General features: G+C 40.0%; 1 protein-coding gene across 3 annotated transcripts; it reads right to left on the bottom strand.

The window, feature by feature from the left end:
• Nucleotides 1-341: 341 nt before the first annotated feature.
• AP3M2 (adaptor related protein complex 3 subunit mu 2) lies at nt 342-21371 on the bottom strand. Of its 3 annotated transcripts, XR_012123776.1 has the most exons (10): nt 21188-21370; nt 19449-19793; nt 16359-16530; nt 13229-13366; nt 8492-8577; nt 8110-8243; nt 6831-7038; nt 6414-6558; nt 2331-2517; nt 342-1591 (listed from the first exon to the last, which is right to left on the bottom strand). XR_012123776.1 is itself a non-coding variant. In XM_017675913.3 (9 exons), exons 2-9 carry the CDS (start codon nt 19719-19721, stop codon nt 2417-2419), a joined length of 1257 nt encoding a protein of 418 aa, XP_017531402.1. In that variant the 5' UTR covers nt 19722-19729; nt 21188-21371; the 3' UTR covers nt 342-2416. The 3 variants fall into 3 exon arrangements, 2 of the variants coding, with proteins under 2 accessions (XP_017531402.1, XP_017531401.1); XM_017675913.3 differs by having other exon boundaries at nt 342-2517; nt 19449-19729; nt 21188-21371; XM_017675912.3 differs by having other exon boundaries at nt 342-2517.
• Nucleotides 21372-22100: the final 729 nt, after the last annotated feature.

The following is a 22100-nucleotide window of genomic DNA, read 5'->3' as shown; positions in this document are numbered from 1 at the left end:
GTGAAGCCCCGTTTCATGCCTGAGTTAATCAACCTAAGACCAAGAGAATGGGGAAAACATTAGAACACATTTCAGCAGCTTAAATGGCTCTGTCTTCTATACTGAGGATGAATGTGATCTGGATCTTCATTCTTACAACCTTAAAAATGACATTAATACTAATATCTTCTATCTTCCAGGGGTGACTAGACAATCCAACCCCACAGGTGGTTTTAGGTCTGCTGGTTGAAACATGCAAAAGTAGTAAGATCCTCCTGAATTGATTTATTTCTTACTCTTCTACTGGGCATGCATGACCCAGTGCTGTCAGTCCTAGCAACAAAACACTTAGTCCACAGAGGACTGGTGAAATGCAACTTTATTAAGATTTAAACAAAGAAAATACTTCTGTACCTATTGAACACACACGGAACTAAATGGCTTGCTAGGCACCCTGCACCGTTTAGGCTAACACCGCTGTGTTAGTGATGGTGCCCCACTGTGCTCGGGGTCACTACCTGGTGACATGACAGTTACTTTATATGCTGAGGCCTGAGGGTTCCATGCACTAGATAACCCACTTCTCCTTAAGCACTTCCCATGAAACTAGGATAAGCTGCCTTGCAGGAAAAACAGCTGGACTTATAAACTTAAACATATCCAGGGACCAACTTGGTTGTTCCCTGTAACCTAGGAAACCTTAAGGTCCTTCGGAGCCCTCAGGAGAAGTAAATCAAGTATTCCAAGTCCACAGGCAGAGATGGTCCCCTACCCTGGTGTGTGTGTGTGTGTGTGTGGATGGGACAGTATTCCAGGACAAATTCTGGCGTGATGGAGTAGGAGACACATGTGGGTGTACACAGCACAACTTATCCCAGAGGAAAACCACAAAATTACTTAGCAGCAAACAAGTCCAGTAATTGGGAAGAAAAAACTAGCAAAGCATATAAAACTGCTTAAGTGTTTGGAAATAGGGATTTAGAGAAAAATTGTAGGGTTCGGAGTGAGTAGATCTTCATTTTTCTCCATGCACAAAGCAGAGCACAATATTCCTCCTTAAGCTATAATTTAAAAAACCTGTCTTGTATATAGACATGTGGGTAACAGGCATATTGAACTAGAATAAAAGCTACCCACTGGGAAAGCCGGGGGTGCTCCTTCAGCTGCCTTGTGTCTTATACTGTGTCACACATAGCTGACATAGCCCATCTTCCTGCAATGGGAATTTTATTAAAAAATTAGGGCTTTAAAAAATTTTGGCCTTAAAACAAAAATGGGATAATAGATACATATTGTTAATAAATAAACTATAGAGTACAAAAGACTCTAAGGGAGTCCCCTTACCGAGCAGCTTCCAGGATCCACTATGCCCTCACAGTAAGCATCGTCTTTATTGAGGGTGATCAGTGGGAAAGCTGCAGACAGCAGGCTTAGACTCCATACCCGTCCGGCCCCGAGGAATCCGTGCGCACGGCAGTGGAGCCCCTTCATGAGGAGGGAGCAAGCTGTCTACACTCCAGTACTGGGACGTGGAAAATCAGGCTACCCGGGGGGCTGAAGGGCCTGGCTCTTCTGAAACTCTCCTCAGGATCAGGGAAAAGGTTGGAGAATTCTGGAAAGGAAGGTGAGTTGACTTGTTCTGAGTGAGGGGAAGAGGCGCTTCAGGCACTCCCCACCACTGGGAAGAGGCAGGTCACCTCCCTGGCCAGCAGACCCCGCTGAGGGCGAGCAGCAGGCAGCACCTGAAAACCGCAGTCGCCACGGTCTTGAGGGGAAATCGGGTTTACTGGGTTTGCCAAGTCAGAAGTGGACCTGAGTTTAGGAGGTCTCCACCTCATTCCTAGAAATGCAGATGCTGTGTTTTTAAACGTGAGAGCAGAGGGACCAGGAAGCACATCAGGAACGTCACTCAACTCTCTCCCCCTCACCAACATGCCCCCTCTGCGTGGAGCTGGCCGCTCACCTTGCACTTCCGCTCAGGGCCACTCCTCCCCCTGCTCTAACACATCACATCCTTCACTGGCCTTTCCCTGACTGCATTCATTTTCTCCCAAGGTTGCTTGCTTTCTAATCTTTCTTTCCACCTTAAAACACAAAACAAAGAGGGCTTTCATTGGCTTTAAATAATTAAAGCCAAGCTAGCAACAATGCCAGCCTTCTTTCTATGGTAACCACACCAGACGGGGTCAATATGGCATCGAGCACCTCCTACGGGCCCCGCACCTCTCCTGAGAGCAGGGCTGCTTCCGTTCTGCCTAGCCCTCCCTGAGACCCTTCTCTTCCCTGATTAGTCCCATGGCACTGAAGGCAAAGGAAAGAAGGGAGTGGGTGGGTCCAGAGGGGATACTGACCTAGGAGACAGGCTGACATTTTTACTTTTAGACAAGTAAGAAATGAAAAAGTGTCGTGACTGTTCTCTTTGCAAAACTCTCCCTTATCAGGTTCGAACTTGGAATTTCCCAGCTTTGGTCATGTATTTTATGCCCTTAAAGGGCTTGTACTTTTCTCCATACATATCCAGACGGTTCACTTTAAGTCCTGGAGAGAAGGAAGAATAAGACATATGCATTATTCAAAAGAAGCAGGTAGCATAGCCATTTAAAGTCATTTCAATTCAGAGAGACCAGTGGGACAGACACAGTTGTAATAGTAAACCAGAAAAATACTTTCACATTTTTATATCACTTCTGTGAATCTGACAGACTCTTCACTCTGGGTACATATACTACTAATAAAAAATGTCCCCATGAGAGCAATGCTATTAGAAGACCTATTTCTGAAGTAGAAAAGGCAGAAGGTTACATGCAGACTGAAATGAGGGTAAGGAAAATGTATGACTGCTCTGTTTTCCTATGTTACTGGACTGAGTATATGAATCATTAGTAACAAAATTAATGAATTAATAATGAAATAAACTAGAACTAAATGAATGAATAATGAAAGACAATGAATTAATAAACAGATATTTCTTAAACATTCTCACCATACTCAGCAAAAAACATTTTATACTGACTATATAGACCTTCAAAGGTTATTAAGTGCTTTAAGATGAAAGACCTTTCTAAACACTTAAATTAGACAAGGTCTAAGATGACTTCACTGCTGAATTTTATCAAACATTTAGAGAAGGCCTAATACCCATCCTCCTTAAAGTTTTCCAAAAAGTAAAAGAGGAGGGAATACTTCCAAACTCATTCTATGAGGCCAGCATCACTCTAATACCAAAACCAAAGACAGCACAAAAAAAGAAAATTACAGACCAATATCCCTAATGAACATAAATGCAAAAATACTCAACAAAATATTAACAAACCGAATTCAAAAATATATCAAAAAGGTCAGCCATCATAATCAAGTGGGATTTATTCCAGGGATGCAAGGATGGTACAACATTTGAAAATCCATCAACATCATCTACCACATCAACAAAAAGAAAGACAAAAATCACATGATACTCTCAATAGATGCTGAAAAAGCATTTGACAAAATTCAACATCCATTCATGATAAAAACTCTCAACAAAATGGGTACAGAGGACAAGTACCTCAACATAATAAAGGTCACATATGACAAACTCACAGCCAACATCATACTTAACAGCTAAAGGCTGAAAGCTTTTCCTCTAAGATCAGGAACAAGACAAGGATGCCCACTCTCCCCACTTTTATTCAACATAGTACTGGAGGTCCTAGCCACGGCAATCAGATGACACAAAGAAATAAAAGGCATCCAGACTGGTAAGGAAGAAGTCAAACTGTCACTGTTTGCAGATGACATAATGTTTTATATAAAAAACCCTAAAGAACCCACCCCAAAACTACTAGAATTAATATCTGAATTCAGCAAAGTTGCTGGATACAAAATTGATGCACAGAAATCTGTTGCATTCCTATACACCAATGATGAACTAGCAGAAAGAGAAATCAGGAAAACATCTCCATTTACAATTGCATCAAAAATAATAAAATACCTAGGAATAAACCTAACCAAGGAAGTGAAAGACCTATACTCTGAAAACTACAAGACACTCATGAGAGAAATTAAAGAGGACACTAATAAATGGAAATACATCCCACGCTCTTGGGCAGGAAGAATTAATATTGTCAAAATGGCCATCCTGCCTAAAGTAATCTACAGAGTCAATGCAATTCCTATCAAAATACCAACAGCATTTTTCAATGAACTGAAACAAATAGATCTAAAATTCATATGGAACCACAAAAGACCCCAAATAGCCAAAGCAATTCTGATAAGGAAGAATAAAGCTGGGGAATTATGTTCCTCAACTTCAAGCTCTACTACAAAGCCACAGTAATCAAGACAATTTGGTACTGGGGCAAGAACAGACCCATAGACCAATGGAACAGACTAGAGAGCCCAGATATAAACCCAAACATGTATGTTCAGTTAATATATGATAAAGGATCCATGGATATACAATGGTGAAATGACAGCCTCTTCAAGAACTGGTGTTGGCAAAACTAGAAAGCCACATGTAGGAGAATGAAACTGGATTATTGTCTAACTCCACATACAAAAGTAAATTTGAAATGAATCAAAGACCTGAATGTAAATCATGAAACCATAAAACTCTTAGAACAAAACATACGCAAAAATCTCTTGGACATAAACATGAGCAACTTTTTCCTGAACACATCTCCTTGGGCAAGGGAAACAAAAGCAAAATGAACAAGTTGGGACTATATCAAGCTGAAAAGCTTCTGTACAGCAGAGGACACCATCAGTAGAACAAAAAGACATCCTACAGTATGGGAGAATATATTTATAAATGACATATCTGATAAAGGCTTGACATCCAAAATATATAAAGAGCTCACACACCTCAACAAACAAAAAGCAAATAATCCAATTAAAAAATGGGCAGAGGAGCTGAAAAGACACTCCTCTAAAGAAGAAATTCAGATGGCCAACAGACACACGAAAAGATGCTCCAAATCCCTAATCATCAGAGAAATGCAAATTAAAACCACAATGAGATATCACCTCACACCAGTAAGGATGGCCACCATCCAAAAGACAAACAACAACAAATGTTGGTGAGGATGTGGAGAAAGGGGAACCCTCCTACACTGCTGGTGGGAATGTAAATTAGTTCAACCATTGTAGAAAGCAGTATGGAGGTTCCTCAAAAAACCAAAAATAGAAATACCATTTGACCCAGAAATTCCACTCCTAGGAATTTACCCTAAGAATGCAGTTTCCCAGTCTCAAAAAGAAATATGCATCCCTATGTTTATCGCAGCACTATTTACAATAGCCAAGAAATGGAAGCAACCTAAGTGTCCATCAGTAGATGAATGGATAAAAAAGATGTGGTACATATTCACAATGGAATATTATTCAGCAATAAGAAGAAAACAAATCCTACCATTTGCAACAACATGGATGGAACTAGAGGGTATTACGCTCGGTGAAATAAGCCAGGCAGAGAAAGACAAGTACAAAATGATTTCACACATTTGTAGAGTATAACAACAAAGCAAAACTGAAGGAACGAAACAACAGCAGACTCACAACCCAAGAAGGGACTAGTGGTTACCAAAGGGGAAGGGTGGGTGAGGAGGGAAGGAAAACGGGATTAAGGGGCCCTGTAATCAGCACTCACAATATAGGCAGGTCACGGGGAAGGCAGTACAGCATGGAGAAGACAAGTAATGACTCTGTAGCAACTTACTATGCTGATGGACAGTGACTGCGATGGGGTGTGGGGGATATTTGATAATATGGATGAATGCTGAAACCACAATGTTGCTCATATGAAACCTTGGTAAGATTGTGTATCAGTGATGCCTTAATTTAAAAAAATTAGACAAGGTCTGTGAGAAAAATGAACTTCATATAAAGCTGAAGGCACCTCCTGTCTCTGTTACAAGGTTGTTCCAAGGATTAAATAAGAAAATAGATGCAAAGAACTTATTACAACAGGGCCTGGCACAGAATAAGTGCTAATGTTAGGACTACCACCCCAAGGCGGGTGTCGGCTGTAGAGGACTAACTTGTTCCAAGTGATGAAAGCAAATGAGGCTGTCTTCAGAAATGGGGGCAAGGAGGGGAAATTAGCCTTTTCAGTGCCAGCTGAGAATGCAGAAGTGTTACTGTCTGCAAACCTGGGAACCCAAACTGACAGCCTGGGATGATGCGGCAGCTCCAGCAGGCTCTCTGCCTTCCACGGCTCTGCTTTCTCACCTGGGTCTCACACGCTTTGGTTCAGGTCACTTAAGGTAGCTTCAAAACAAGGATTATAAACTTTTGCCAGAAATGTGCTAGAAAAGATCTTACTGAAGCTTACATGTCAGGTCATGAAACCAAAACTCTGTAAGTGGGAAGCCCCAGAAGGCTGTCTGCGGTCTGAGCCGGGCCAGAGAGAGCCATTTCTGTTCTCAGCAAAGCTGCCTCCACGTGCACCCACTCACCGGAAATGGCCAGCTGCTGGATCTTAAACTGCAGGTTAATCGTGGGGTTCTCATCCGGCTTGGAAGCTCCAGCCTGAAGACTCATGGTCCCCTTCAAACTTGGTAGCTTTTGGGGATTTATTTTTCCTACATCCCAAGACAGCATCTTCAAAGAAAAAAAAGACGTCCCAGTGACACTTCACTTGAGGTGGCAAGCTCTAACCTCACGGGGTCTGCTGTGCACAATATTATTGGTTGCCTCTGCAACATTCTTCAGTGGAGAATACCATTTGTTCCCATAAACGATCTCAAGGAGAAAAACAACGTCCCTCTGCCTAATCTCGCCTTTCAGCAGGGCAGAGAGCCTGGGTGCAGGGTTATTGCTGTTCTACCTCTGTCTAACGTCGGCAATTCCAAGCCTCCCACACTTGCTCCTACCTTGGTGACTGGGTCAAAGGTGTGTGTCCCCTGAGATGGAGTGAGGCTCATATTCAGGACCCCCTTGGGCATCTGGCTGGTGACAATCACTCCCTCGATGGTCTTCCCCATAGTCTGCTTAGGTCCCACTGTTATTTCGAAGCGTCCAAGTGAACTACTGTCCCGGAAATTGATGCTGTGTTTGACATACACTGGAATTGCCACCAGGCTGGAAGAGACACAAAAGCTCATTTCATTAATGTACTGGGAAAATAGCAACATTTCCTCCTCTTACACTATGCTTTTTTTTGCCCTGTTAGCAGCTTTTCCTCTTTCACCAATGAAATTTATAATTTCTTGTCATGGTGTTTGCCTGGCCCATGTGAGCCTTACAGAAACCTGAGGAGGTAGGGCAGGTCGTCACGATTTTACAAAAGAGGAAACTGAGAGGTTGCAGAGCAATATTATAGTAGCAGTTCTCGACCTCTGCTGAGCACTTCCTGGGGGCCAGCACTCTGCCCAGTGCTTGATCTCCATGGTCTTGTTTAATGCCCCCAGTGGGGATGAGGCAGGCACAGCTGCCACCCAGACCTACAGGCGAAGGCTCGCCGCTCTTCCCTGAGGCTGTGCAGCTCGTGCAGGGTTGCACATCATAAGTACTGAAGGTGGACTTTAACTGTGGGCAACCTGATGCCAGAGCCTTGGCTCTCAAGTATTCAGTCCTTTTCGTGAATTATTTCCCCCAAATCACACAGTATTGGCAGCTCTGAGGTCTCATGACTCTCTTCAGTCCACATGCCTTCTACCAAGGGCCTCCAAGAGCCCCTACACTCTATATTAAAGAGAATATCACTGCATTTGTGTTTTTTCACAGCATAATTCAGTGCTCTTTTGGGTAAGGGAGGTTGAATACAGGTGTACTCAGATTCCAATTTAAGAAAAAAACGTTCTTGTTTAGACATATAATAACAAAACAGCACAATAATATATAAATATATTTACAAATATATAATAAAAACAATACCAAAAGTAACAAGACAAATGTAATAAGCACTTACTTGGTGTTAAGCATTATTTATTTAATCCTCATAATAAGGTAATTCCATTATTTTCAACTTACACATAAGAAAACAGACACAAAGGTTAAGCAACTCACCTGAGGTTACCTAGTTAGTAAGCACAGAAGCTGGAATCTGAACCCTACTAACTGCAGAGACTGAATTCTTAACCGCTATGGGTATTGTTTGCACACACATACACACACACACACACACCACTCTTAATTATAAGGACTGCTTACTTCTGTGCACTGACATGGTAAGAGAGCAGGCGAAAGTTTCCATCAGGAGGGATGAAGGACAGGATACGCTCAGATTCCCAGCGCTTGAAACGGACACAAGGATGGAAGCTGACATCATCCAACAGCCTGGGGTTCTACAGTCACCAGGCAAGGAGGAGCAAGAAGTGGGAATTAAACACCCATATTTCTTTCAGGAAAGTAATTTAGATGCTGTTTATATTAACACACACACACACTGTAGTTATTTATAGGAAATCTGGCCTAATATAAGCTCTGCTGCTGTCCTCAACTATTTCATGTTCCATCCCATCTCACCACTCTGTCTTTCCAGAAGCATATGATTTCCCATCCCAACAACTCAGTCTCTGATCCAGGATTTTACCATGAAGGACAATGTAAGGTCTGGCATTCCAGTGAGCTTGACACAGGCATCGATCACCCCCTGGATTTCAGCAGTAATCGTGGAACCTGAGACAAGAGTAAGATGAAAAGAAGGTAGGAGGCCACCAACCATGGCTCTGTCCTTCCCTCCCTCCTTCCTCCCTCCTTCTTTAACTTCGTTCCCTTCCCAACTTATTTCCTCTCCCCTCTTCCCTCCTTCCCTTCTTTCCTCTGTCCATCCATTCAATTTGTCCACTCCGTCCATGTGTCCATCCTTCCAAACATTTATCAACTGCATATCAAGTATGAGACACTATGAAGAAGTAGTGGGGATAAAAGACTAATGAGATAGTTATTAGTCTAAAGGAGTTTTCGATCTAGTACCAGAATCAAACACAACACCATCATCTTAACCAATGGTTCAGAACATTTCTTATCAGAAATGGCCCTCCCTGAGGTCACCAATGAGCTTTGCTGCTAAACTCAATGGACACTGTCAGTCTTTATCCTACAGGACTCTGTCGCATTTGTCATTGTTGACCACTGTTGCTTTCCAAAATCTTCCTCTCTCCTAACCCCTCCGGTTCTCTTTCCCAGCCCCTCTTCCTCAGTGCCTTCTACATGTTTCTCTTTTTGTATAATCCCCTGACTGCCTATGGTTTTTCACAATTCTGAACTGCTTTTTTCTCTCACTCAACACTCTCCTGCACTGTACCTTTTCACAGAACAAGCTTTTAGTTTTATTAATCTCTTCCTTTTTTTTTTAGTCTCTATTTCATTTATTTCTGCTCTGATATTTATTATTTCCTTCCTTTAACTAATTTTGGGCTTCATTCATACTTTTTGTTCTAGTTCCTTTAGGCAAAAAGCTAGATTGTTTATTTGGAGTTTTTCCTCTTTCTTGAGATAGGCCTGTATCACTATGATATTCCCTCTTACAACTATTTTTGCTGTGTTTACTGTATATAATCTTATGCATCTGACTTTTTTGCTCCACACACTGATAGTCATTCATGTTGCTGGGTGGTATCTGTGGCTCATTTTTTCATTACAGTATAGTTTTCCATTGTACAAGCATATCAAGATTTCTTTATCCTTTTTATTACTGATTGAATATATTTGGGTTACTTTTGGCTAGTATGAAGAGCTGCTATGCTTACTTATTTCTAAAACCTCAACACTTACTTTTCTTTTATACCTCTCTATTCAATCATACTTAACTACTTAATTTCCCAACAATATTTTACTCATCTTAAAGTGTTTACAAATACTTTGCTGCAAAATCCATGTAGGTCTTAATAACTTCTACTCATCTACTGATGAGGCAAAAACTCCATCACCTCTCTATACACTTTGTTCTGGATGGGTGGAATACCTCTCTCATGTTCCACCTTTTTGGTTTCTCTCTCCCTCGTTAGACTTTAAGCCTAAAATTATACACTTTTTCTGTCTTTCTTTCACCCTTTTGTCTCTTTTATTTGTACAACCTCACCAACAACAAAATTACATCACCATCATTATCATTAGTAACAACAGCTACAACACAAGGCAGCTCATTAAAAGGTCCAGAACTTTGTATATTGAATACAATTCATAATTAAGGTTTTGGAAAGGCTTTGCTTCAGAATTTGCAATTATTAGTAAAAAAAGAAGAAATGCTGAAAATGTCATTGAACCAAAAGCCAGCTGCCACCTACTCACATTTACATAACAAGAATCTCCATAGGCTCATCATAGGAAAGAGGCAGATCCCTAGCTCTGTGCTGAGTATCACATAATGACCAACTGTCCCTGCAAACGATACACCTGTCTTAATTATTAACAAAGAACTGTTGTTTTCAAATATTGTTTGGGATGGGAACATTATAGGTATCCAATGACTTAATTCTGTGTTTGCTTTCCTCTTTGAGAGTTTCCATCGCTCATCTTCAAATAAGCATTTGGTGTCCTTCATTTGCAGTGAATGGATTCATTTCTTTCTCCATTGCTTATTTCCAGGGGTCTTCAGCCTCTTCTTTCCCCACATGATTCTCATATATGACATCCTCTTTAGTGATACCTCTCATTATATTATTATCATTATTCATCATCAAATGTCTACTATCCATCACTGTGCCACCACACAACAGGTTTTCGATAAGCATTTGTTGAATGAATGAGTTCACTAATGTGAAGAGAACATTCTACAAATTTATAAGCTCTAGGACTTCTAGTCATATTAATCTAACTCAGAATAGATAGAAAAGAAGGCTCCCTGAATTTCAGTGATTACAACTTTAATTCTGCCACGTGAGAGTCAAATGTGTTCACAAGGAAATCTGATCAACAATAGACTAGTTTTTACTTTTCATTTTTATTCAAGAGGATAAGATCTATAAAACCAATAAAAGTGTGAGACAAACATCAGTCTGCATTATATCTTTCATTGCTTTTTTGAGATTTAACAACAATTGTATATTGATGTTTTGATATAAGTTGTGAAATGATCACCAGTCATAGTAATTAACATACCATCACCTCACAAAGTTACCTTTTTGTGGGTGTGTATGGTGAGAGCACTTCAGATCTACCCTGTCAGCAAATTTCAAATACACAATACATACTGTGATGAGGTGAGGGATATGTAAATTAAACCAGATGTGGGGAATCCTTTCACAAAGTACATATGTATCAAATCATCATAATGTATTTTAAATATTTTATCATTGTCAATTATATCTCAATAAAGCTGAAAAAATACACCGTGCAGTATAGTAAATCTCCAGAACTTCTTTATCTTGCATAACTGAAACTTTGTACCCTTTGACTATTTTCTCCCCCCTTTTCCTTCCCCACAGCCCCTGGTAACCACTATTCTACCCTCTGCCTCTATGAGTTTGACGATTTTAGATTTTACATGTAAGTGAGATCATGCAGCATTTGCCTTTCATATCTGCTCATTTCATTTAGTGTAGTGTCCTCCAGGTTCATCCATGCTGTCACACATGGCAGGATTCCCTTCTCTTCTATGGCTGAGTAATATTCCTGTGTGTGTGCATCTCACATTCCCTTTACCGATTCGTCCATCAGAAGATGTCTAAGGTGTCTCTGCATCTTAGCTACTGAGAAGGATGCTGCAATGAGCATGGGAGCCCAGATCTCTCTTCCAGCACTTACCTCATTTCCTGTGGATGTACCCAAAGATGTGGGGATTGCTTGGTCATAAGGTGGTTGTGTTTTCAATTTTTTGAGGAACCTCCATACTGTTTTCCTTAATGGTGGTCCCAATTTCCATTCCCATCAACAAGGCACAAGGGTTCCCTTTTCTTGTTATCTTTTGTCTTTTTGACAAGAGCCATTCTAACTGATGTGAGGCAGTATCTCACTGTAGTTTGGATTTGCACTTTCCTGGTGATTAGTGATATTGAGCATCTTTTCATGTGCCTGTTGGCCATTTGTATGTTTTCTTTTGAAAATATCTATTTAGGTCCTTGGTCCACTTTTTAGTAAGGTTGCCTTTTTGCTACTGAGTTGTATGTTCCTTATATACTCTGGTTATTAATCTCCTTTCAGATACTGTATGGTTTGCAAATATTTTCTCCCATTTGTAGGTTGCTTTTTCACTCTGTTCACAGTTTCCTTTGTTGTGTAGATGCTTTTTAGTTTGATGTAGTCCCATGAAGCAGTCTATTTTTGCTTTTCTTGCCTTTGCTTTGGTGTCATATCCAAAAAAATCATCGCTTAGACCAGTGTCAAGCCTTTTCTGTTTTCTTTTTTTCACAGTTTCACTTCTTACATTGAAGTCTTTAATCCATTTTGAGCTGTGTTTTGCACATGGTGTGAGATGAAGGTTTAGTTTATTCATCTACATATGGATATTCAGTTTTCCCAGCACCATTTAATGAACAGACTATCCTTTCTCCATTATGTATTCTTGACACTCTTGTGAAAGATCAGCTGACAGTAAATGTGTGGTTTTATTTCTGAGTTCTCTGTTTCCCTGGTCTGTGTGTCTGATACTGTATGATTATTGTAGTTTTGTAATATATTTTGAAATCAGGCAGTGTGAAGTCTTCAGCTGTGTTCTTCTTGCTCAGGACAACTTTGGTTATATGGGGTTTTCTGTAGCTCCATATGAATTTTTGGACTGGTTTTTCTGTTTCTGTAAAGATGCTATTGGGATTTTGATGGGGATAGCATTGAATTTGTATATCCCTTTGGGTATTGTGAACATTTTAGTGGTATTATTTTCTTCCAGTTGATGAACATGTCTTTCCATGTATCTGCGTCTTATTTAACTTTGCTCACCAATGTTTACAATAATCAATGTATAGGTCTTTTACCTCTTTGGTTAAGTTTATTCCTAGATAATTTGTTTTGTTGCTATTATAAATGGGACTGTTTTCTTAATTGCCTTTTAGGATAGTTTGTTGTTGTATACAGAAATGCCACTGATTTTTGTAGGTTGAGTGTGTATTCTTGTTAAGTTTACTGAATGTATTCTAACAGTTTTTTGTTTAGTCTTTAGGGGTTTCTAAATACAAGATCATATCATCTGTATCACTATTTAAATCCATCCCCAGTACATTTAAGTCATTTTCCAGTACCTAGCACTGTGCCTGACACAAAGTAGGCACTAAGTTAAATGAATGATCTTGAACAGAGATTCTGTTACTAGCAAGTAATTCTGATACCAGCAAGCATTATATGAAAGGGGTCTCTATGTTTATAGTTCTGAGAATAGCTTAAAATCACCTACCTGATTTATCAATGATGGCATCAATCTCTTCAATCACATCAAAATAGGCCTCATTGTTGGTGTATTTCACTCCTGTCCGTCGCCAAGGCACCACTGACAGCTGCCCTGTGGGAAGCTGGTCACCCACGTTTGTGCTTCCTGAGCAGTGAATATTACTATAATTTAATTCCAACTTGATAATTCAGTATAGTCAATCATCTGATAATCACATAACACTGCTTCCTAGAAGTTTCTATGCTCCCACTATTCATGCAGTCAATTGAAGAATTTAAAAAAGAAAGATATAAATGTTCCCAACTTCTACATGGGTAACCTAGTCTATTTAAAAAACCTGTTGCACCTGGTCTGCCTCCTTCAAGCAGAATAAAGGTTTAAAAAGCTACCTGATAAACAGATATCATATTTTGCTTTTTGCAAGTAACCTGAACTCAGTCTCTCAAATTCCATAATAGTTTGCAGCTTAATGTATTGGCTTTCAGTAGGGATGGTAACTTAAATATTGATAAAAAAAATCCAGGCGAAAATTTTATATCAAAAAGTATTCTAGTTTGAGGTGGGTTCTTAGGTAATATATGCTAGGTATTAAAATGTATATATCAACATAAACTCTCTTATGCCAAACTGAAACTTAGGAAAAGAATACAAATTAGATCTTTTCCTGTCTACAAGAGCCAAAAGTTAATTAATTCCTTGATTTGTCCCCCACCCTGCCCATCACACCCCCGGCATCAAAAAAGAATTTTTCTAATTCAAAAGTTCTATACTGAAACTCTGAAATACTGTAACTAATTTAAAATTAATCTCCTTCTTCTGCAACTTGGATCTCTTTAAAGGAAGAAACTTTAAACACACCTATTTGCAGCATGTTTATAAAACATTTCAGCTCTTCAAAAGTGGTTCAGATACCTTTTCCTGGATTTAAGTGAAATTTAGGAAAATGACTTCAGAATATTCATAAATGATTCAAGCACTAACAAAGCTTTTAAGTTTTAACATGAATCCAGAATACTGAAAAATCCAACAAGTTTTTCTTAAAAAGAGGCACTATGTATGGAAATATGTCATCAAACTATAATAACTATAGCAATATGGTAATAAAGCAGGGAAGCTAAAAACAAACCAAGAATCCTGAGGACTTAGTATAAGGTATAAATGTCATTTTAAAACAGGGAAAAGAGATAAATTATTCGATAAATGGTGCTAGGAAATATGATGATTTTGTAGAAATAAATACAAAGCCTTGTCTTATATTGTATACCAACATAATTTCCAAATGGATTAAAGAATTAAATCTAAAAATAAAGCTGCAAAAGAATTTGAAAATATACTTTCTAAAAAGGAAAACTGTCTCTTCTGTGGGATCAAAAAGACATTTGCCTATTTACTTCTAATAGCATAAAGTCTGTATTTAACTCTGACCTATTTGGAATCTATTTTGTGTATAGAATGAGTAGGGGGACTTCATTTTTTGTCAGAGCTGACTGTCCCAACATAATATATTTAACAATTAGCTCACTGATTTGATATATAGCTCATTTATCTATAACAAATTCTTATAAAAGCAAGGGTCTGTTTCTGGACTTTCTATTTTATCCCAATCACCTATTTTATTTTTCTATTACTGGTCAATACTATATTTTTTAAATTACCAAAACTCCATAATATATCTTTTATCTGCTAGGATACATTTTATCTCTTGCTCTTTTTTTAAAAATGTTCATTTTCAAAACTGTCTTGGCTTTTACAGCCTATCTACCCTATGAGTTTTTGTCTCATGTACTATATGAACTTGGTATATTTTGATACTGACGGGACAAATCCTTCCAAACCCCTTTGTGATTCTTTCTCAAATTTATACTGCTATTCTTACATATTTATACTTCTTCAAATATATTTTTCAGCTTGTCAAATTCCATGACAAAGCTTTTTATATTAAGCCAGACCCAAAATGTAAAACCTTAATGAAGCAGAATGATTGACTAAGTAAAAAAAAATTTTATATGGCTACACAAATAACACCATAAACAATGTTAAATGACACATGACAGATTGTAAGAAAATATCTGTAACAGAGAATTCAAAATATATACAAAACTCTTACAAACTGTCATGTGTATTTCCAACATATATGATAGTTTACCATCCTTAAGTGAAAGGAATTCTTTCAAATTAGCATGAAAAAAAAAAAATATTTCAACAAAAATAATGGACAAAGGACACAGAAAGGTAATTCACAATAGAGGAAAAATAGCCAAGAAAGGCTTGAAGAGGTTTAACTTCCTCAGCAATAAAAAATGAGTGTAAATAACAAGATATCACTAAACTATTAAATGACCAAAGTTTTTAAAAAACTTAATAATGAGAATAACAGGGTTGGCTAGGGTACTTAGAAATTGCTATTTAAAAGTATAAATTGGTATAACCTTTCTGTATGGCAATTTGGCATACTGCATTAAAATCCTTAATATGTGCACACTCTTTGAGCTAGCACCATTGATTTCTAGTACTGAAAAGAATTCATCCTAGATGTGCACAAAATTTAAGTATAAGAACACTAATTCTCTGTTATTTAAAAGAAAAAATCACAAACATCACAAATGGACTGAGTAAATAACCTAGGGCCTATTCATGTGGCAGAAAATCAGTCACTAAAATGATGTAGGTAAATATTTAATCATAATGGGGTATGTTTACAAAATATTGATAAAAGGTTAAGTTTTTTAAATATACAAGAGTTGTTGGTTAAAAAATTTCTATCCATCCATCATCTGTCTAGAAAAGACAAAAAATATATACACCAGTATGTTCAAAGTATAATGAAATTAAGAGTTATTTTCATGTTCTTTGTGCTTTTCTGTATTTCCAATGTTTCTACAATAATCATGTGTTGCTTCTATAATCAGAAAAAAAAGTTATTTTTAAAGGAGAACACTCCATGCTGCCATTAAAATCAGGGTAGTTTCTAAATAACAAAAACACATTTCAGGTTGTACTCAAAGACAGTAAGAGCAAAATTAAACACCTGGATATTTGAGATCCCCAGAGACAAGCACTCAATACAATGCACACACCAGACTAAGCCACACCCAGGACAGCAGCAGCTGTCTGTGGCTTTCCCTTTCCTCCATACCTGTTATGGTGTTGACAACGGTTCGAAGGATAGTGGGAGGCTTTATCAGTTCTTTGAGGATGTTTGACTCGGTAGCCAATGGAAACCCATTGTCAAGCATCTCTTCCAATACCTCATAAACCACAACCACATTGTCCTTGATCACTGGCTCTGAACAGACTCCAAAATAATCCTGATGAAAATACAATATATACAGGCATCACTCACAGATTGTAGTAAGTGAATGTTCCTAGAGTTAAAGGATCTAGCCCTGTGCATTTGTGTTGACTGTGTTGCTGAGATATTCTTCTTGAGGAAGGGAAGAAGCATAACCTCAGTTCTCTTAGGCAGCCTGGTTTTGTAGAAAGACCAAAGGATTGGCTTACGGTACGAGTGTCATTGTTAACTTCTTTTATAAACTAGAGTAAGTCATTTAACCTCTTTGGGTTAGTTTCTTCAGCTAGATAAAATACATAGAATATAAAACTGAATATATTATATGTGCTTATGAAGAAGAATTTGAGAGACTTGTGCAAAATGATAATACTTGCTATGACATAGACTGGACCTGAAAATCTTTTTAACCCTTACCGTTGTGCTATTCCTTAACATTCATGCAGCAAAAAGAATTAAGAGAGACATATGGTGAAATGAGGGGGATGAGCTAGCACACCAGATAATCTCTTTGGATCATCTCTACTCTAAGATGCTAGGATTCTAACAATGCCTTGTCCTTTCATTCACAAAGGCTAAATTTAGATACTAAATTATCTGCCTTGTGGAAAAGGCACTGATTTCCAAATCAGAAGACCGACGTTATAATCTTGTCACTTACTAGATTTAGCATGCCAACTAATTTGGGCCTTGATTTCTTTAATAGAATGATCATGATAATACCACCAGTTGCACAGGAATGCTGTAAGAACCTCACATGATGGAGTAAATATAATGTGGGTGAGAGGGTTTGTAAGCTATAAACACTATGTAAAATGTGATGCCTGATTATGAGACTACTTAGGAAGTAGTGCTTGCAGCCATTTGCTGTGCCCTTCCAGCAATGTCAGTCACATCTTCTGGACCTGTGGGCACACAACCCTCCCTGAACTCACCTACTGAAGGGAAATTCACCCCATTTGAGAAAGCCTGTTCTACTCACAGGTAGCTCTGATTATTAGAAAGGTCTCTCTTTGCTAAACTGAAAATTTTCCTACCTAGATCTGACTTACAGAACAAGTTTACATAACAGCCCTGCAGTTTTTTTAAGACAACAACAAGCTTTTAGTTCAATTTTTTTCCTGATCCTTCCACTGTTCCCTGCTATGGTATGGTTTCTAGATCGTGTCACCATTTTGCCATTTCTTTGAATATGCTCTAGTTTTCCAAAATTCTCTTCAAATTATGACATCCCAAACTGAACAGACTCCAGACGTGATCTAAATTACAGCAGATCATATGAATTATCAGAGACATTCCAATATTCAAAAGCACTTGGGAGTCAAGAAAGTGTTTCTAAGACAAAAAGATTTCTTCTTAAAAAATGAGGATTTAAGGTTAAAAAGTTATATATGTCCTTCCCAAGAGTGATTTCATTTTGAAAAATAAATAAAACACCTCACTAGACCCCATAAATCAGGTATAATGTGAACTGAGCATTCAGAAAGGAGACCTGGAGGTGTGCCAAAGTGGGAGAGCAGAAGGGCCCGCGGCCCTACAGCTGGTGCCCTCCCCTCGCAGTCTAGCTCTAGAGAATAACACAGCCGAGAGAAGGCACGGCAGATAAGGCATTTAACAGATGCTTCAAAAATAACAAACTCTGAAGTCTCAGGCTTCTAAACTAGCAATTTTACTGTTTTCTCAAATTCCTCTGTGGTTTCACCTAGATCAAACGACTTTTCTCACTACCTGCCCTGTAATAAGTTATATAATATTGGCAGGGCGATATGAAACAGATGTTGATTTTCACCAATGGGATTGTTAATCATATTAACAATCTTCAGCCTCCAGTTCCTCCACCTGCAGGGGTTTATAATTCCAGGTTCTCACTGTACGAATAAACTAGTGTGCCACATGAGAATCGGAATCTCAAAATAGTACTACCAGAAAGCATTTTGGGAAAAAATTATAGAATAAATTTTAATTCTCTTGGAATGAAAACCATTCTAGACATACAGTGTCGATATGAGTACAAATGAACAGACTCTCTGACTTGTATTTTAATTTTTATCCTAATGGCTGGGTCCTCATTCTTACCTTCTCTCCACAATTCCTGTATTCACGTGACTAATTCCAGACCTCACATGATATAGAAGCTATACCAAAGGGCCCTTGCTTCTCATTTATCATTTGAGTTACGCCAATAACCACAAGAGTCTGAGAAGTTGCACATTCTGTTAGGGAGAAGAGTCCACTGTCTGAATCCACGATCTGCACAGCCTCAATGGTGTGGACATCCTGGTACAACTTAACTTTCCCTACATCCCACTCCCCAAGATCTTTGAATCTATTCCTGAAAGCAAAACTCAAAATGAAAACTATCTTGTAAAATGTGTCACTTAAATTCTTATAGGAACAGAAGATTTCCCAATGTTAAGTTTGCAAGGAGAGCTCATGACTAGTACTCACAGTATCCATATACTGTGGATAAGTAGCCCGAGCCCAAACTGAAGTCTGGGTTCACAAGTTACTCCTGCCAGGGAAAGGGAAACAAGCTTTACTTAATTTTTTCTACCACATATATTGTTACACACTAATCTCTTTTGATGCAAGTCCAAGTGTAGCTAACAATGGGTAGCATCAAGTCCACTATTAAAAAAGAAACTAAACTCCTCTGCTCTAGGACAATTCCAATCTCCAGAACGAAAGACTGTAAGCAATCATACCAAGTAGGGTGGCTTTCTCATGCAACAGGTTCAAAAGCATCCAATTTGTCATTTTAAATAGAGCCAAGTCAATAAAAATAGAAACAAGAATCTCATCAGATGGGAGAGGAAGTGAACAATGGCAGAGTTTCGATATTTCTCTAAGTTCCTTAATTCAGGCTGAATGCTGTGGAAACAGACCAATAAAGACACTTTTCAATTTATACCTATAAACCTCCTCACATTCACACACCTGAAATGTGTCCACTACTCGGTGAAGAAACTCAATGACAAATAGAGGTGGGACCTCCGTCTGGATCACAGCCACAAAAAAGATCTTGTGACGGTAAACACTTAGGAGATAATGATGAGGGGTGGGGATAACTGGAGGTACATTTTCTGCCTCGGTTGCTCTCTCCTGTGCCTCAAAAAAGTAATCACAGACAGAACGGCTGACCACACTTTTCCAGTGTTTCTCCAGGAAAATATCTCCAGAGGAGTTGATCAAGAAAAGGCTATGAATCATGGTGGAGCCTGTCAGTGAGAGAGAAAAGTCTTTTTCGATCTGGAAGCCTCAGAACTGTGCAAATTTTCAACCCTAAAAACAAAAAAGGCTGTGGTCAGTTCCATTCAAGCAAAACACCTTCCCCCACCCTCGCAGCAGTCCAAGTTCTTAGCCATCTTTCAAGACTAGACTCATCTTTCTCTGCTGTATTAGCCTGAAGTATCCCTCCCTTGAATTCCTAAGAATAATTATCAGCTATCTCATTTGTCAACAAATCATATACTGTCCAGTTATCTTTACTATTGCTTTAAGTTTTTTATTGCCTCAAGTTTTTTATTACCTCATTGCACAGTGCTCCTTGCTTACAAGAGAGGGCTTCAGAGAATACTGGTGAGTTTCAAGTATTTGGCCACAACTCACAAACACATAAGAAATATTTGTGGCTGTAGCCATTAGCCAAATGAGGCCATTAATACCTGAAATGTAGGTGGTCCCAACTGAAATGTGCTGTAAGTATAAGATACACACCAGAATTTGAAGGCTTTGTATGAAAAAAGGAATTTGATACCTTAAATTAGTAAGTTAGTAATGATTAATTACATTTTTACTATTAATGTGATGATTATATTTAACATGTATATTTTGATATGCTGGGTTAAATAAAATACAGCGAAATTAATTTAACCTATTTTATTTTTTTAACGTGGTTCTAGAATAAGTAAAATTACTGTGTGGTTCGCTTTATATTTCTATTGGACAGCACCGGTGCAGGGGACGGACAGCTGTCACTGGTCTATTCATTCAGACTCCACTCCCTGAGTGTTTGTTATGCACGAGGCTCTCCGTTGGATGTCTCCTAAAAAAAATCCCTCTGAGGGATAACCCAGGTCCTCAGGTGGCAGCATCTCCGGGGTGCCAGATCCCTGGAAGAGGCGGCCGCGCAGACCCCGGCTATGCCCCTCCACTGACTGGCTGAGAATCGGTCCAGGTGGTCACACCGCAAAGGCCTGATGTCAAGTTGCTCCAGGGCGAGCGGAATCCTTCTGCCAGCGGACCAGACGGCAGGAGGGAGGGGAAGAGACGAGTAGCTGGGATGTGGCGAGGCCAGGCGGCTGCCAAAGTGGGTTATTTTTGCGCTGATCCCAGCCGGCGAGTCGGATGATGGAGGCCATTTGGGGCGGGGGCGGACAGAGGGGCAATTTAAGGTGTGCGCACGTTCGGTGGGGGGTCGGGGGGAGAGAAAGGTAGCCAGTCCGCACACATGTGTTTCCATGGCAACAGTGTCCCCTCCTCCCCCGCCACCGGGCCGGAGACGGCCACCTCCCCAGCCCGGTTCTGGGTCCCTCACTCCTCCCCACCTCATCTCGTAGCTCGGTCAGCCGAGCGACAGCCCGTGTCCGTGCCCGTGCCCCTGCCCCGTGCGCCGCCGCCCAGGCCCTCACGCGCCCCAGCCCCCACCCCGCACCCGGGTCCCCAGCCCTCCTCACCCTGCCTGGGTCCTCGCAGCGCCCACCCTCGGTCCGCACTGACAGGCCCCGCCCCTTCCCCCCGACTCGCGTGCAGGCAGCCGCTCGTCCGCTGATTGGTCGGCCCGCGGGCCTCGCGCCAGCACCGCCCACGACCGAGGTCTGAAGGCCACTGATTGGGCGTCGGTGTTCCGCTCCTTTCCCCTGATTGATCGCTGTCCGCGGCTCTCCCTGTTCCCGGGTCGAGCCCCCAGTTGGCCCTTGTTGAGCTTTCAGTAATCTCCGATTGGTGCAGTTCTGTGGCTCCGAGCTCCGATTGGCTGTCGTGAAGTCTGAGTGCCGCCTCGAGTCACCCAGTCACAAAAGGGCCGCCCTGCCGCTGCCACCTGCACAACCGCAGAATGAGCCTCGAGGGGGATGCGAAAAAATGTGGTTTCCAGGGCACGATATATCGAAAAGCATGTCACGGATAATAGATCATTAGCAGTAATAACTATTCGCCATTAGATTAGTGCATTAAAAAGAGATATCATGTCTTTTTATTTATGTGGACTGGGTAAAGCAAAGGTAATTGGCTGTAGAGCGTCTGTCTTATCAAGAGCGCTGCAACTGGAGCCAACTCCAGCCAGACCTTGGACAAGGCACTTCACCTTTCAGAATCTCCGTCCCAAATCTGGAAATGAGGGTATTCGGCAGGTCGCTTTCTGAATTGCACTGAGCTCTAATGATTTTTTTTTTTTTTATGTTAAGTGATTCAAGTCATTGTGAACCAGAATAGCATGGTGTGGATAAAATGAGAGTTCCTGTGGCCAGGATTCTCACCTGGCCCTGGTTGACTAGCTCACTGCACACCTGTGGGCAATACATGGCTGTTGACTCTATATAAAGAGCTCTGCCCAGTGCTCTAGGCGTGACACGGTGGCAGGGCTGCAAG

Source organism: Manis javanica, chromosome 12 (genome assembly GCF_040802235.1).
Source record: "Manis javanica isolate MJ-LG chromosome 12, MJ_LKY, whole genome shotgun sequence".
Lineage (NCBI taxonomy): Eukaryota > Metazoa > Chordata > Mammalia > Pholidota > Manidae > Manis > Manis javanica.
Note: the sequence above shows the minus strand (reverse complement) of the source record. Positions and strands in the feature narration are given on the sequence as shown.

Coding starts and splice junctions, on each gene's coding strand:
- AP3M2 (XM_017675913.3), bottom strand. CDS start 19,721: ATGATTCATAGCCTTTTCTTGATCAACTCCTCTGGAGATATTTTCCTG. Junction 13,367..16,358: donor CGTTGTCAACACCATAACAG/GTATGGAGGAAA, acceptor TTCACTGCTCAG/GAAGCACAAACGTGGGTGAC. Junction 7,039..8,109: donor TACCATGTCAGTGCACAGAA/GTAAGCAGTCCT, acceptor TGTCTCTTCCAG/CCTGGTGGCAATTCCAGTGT.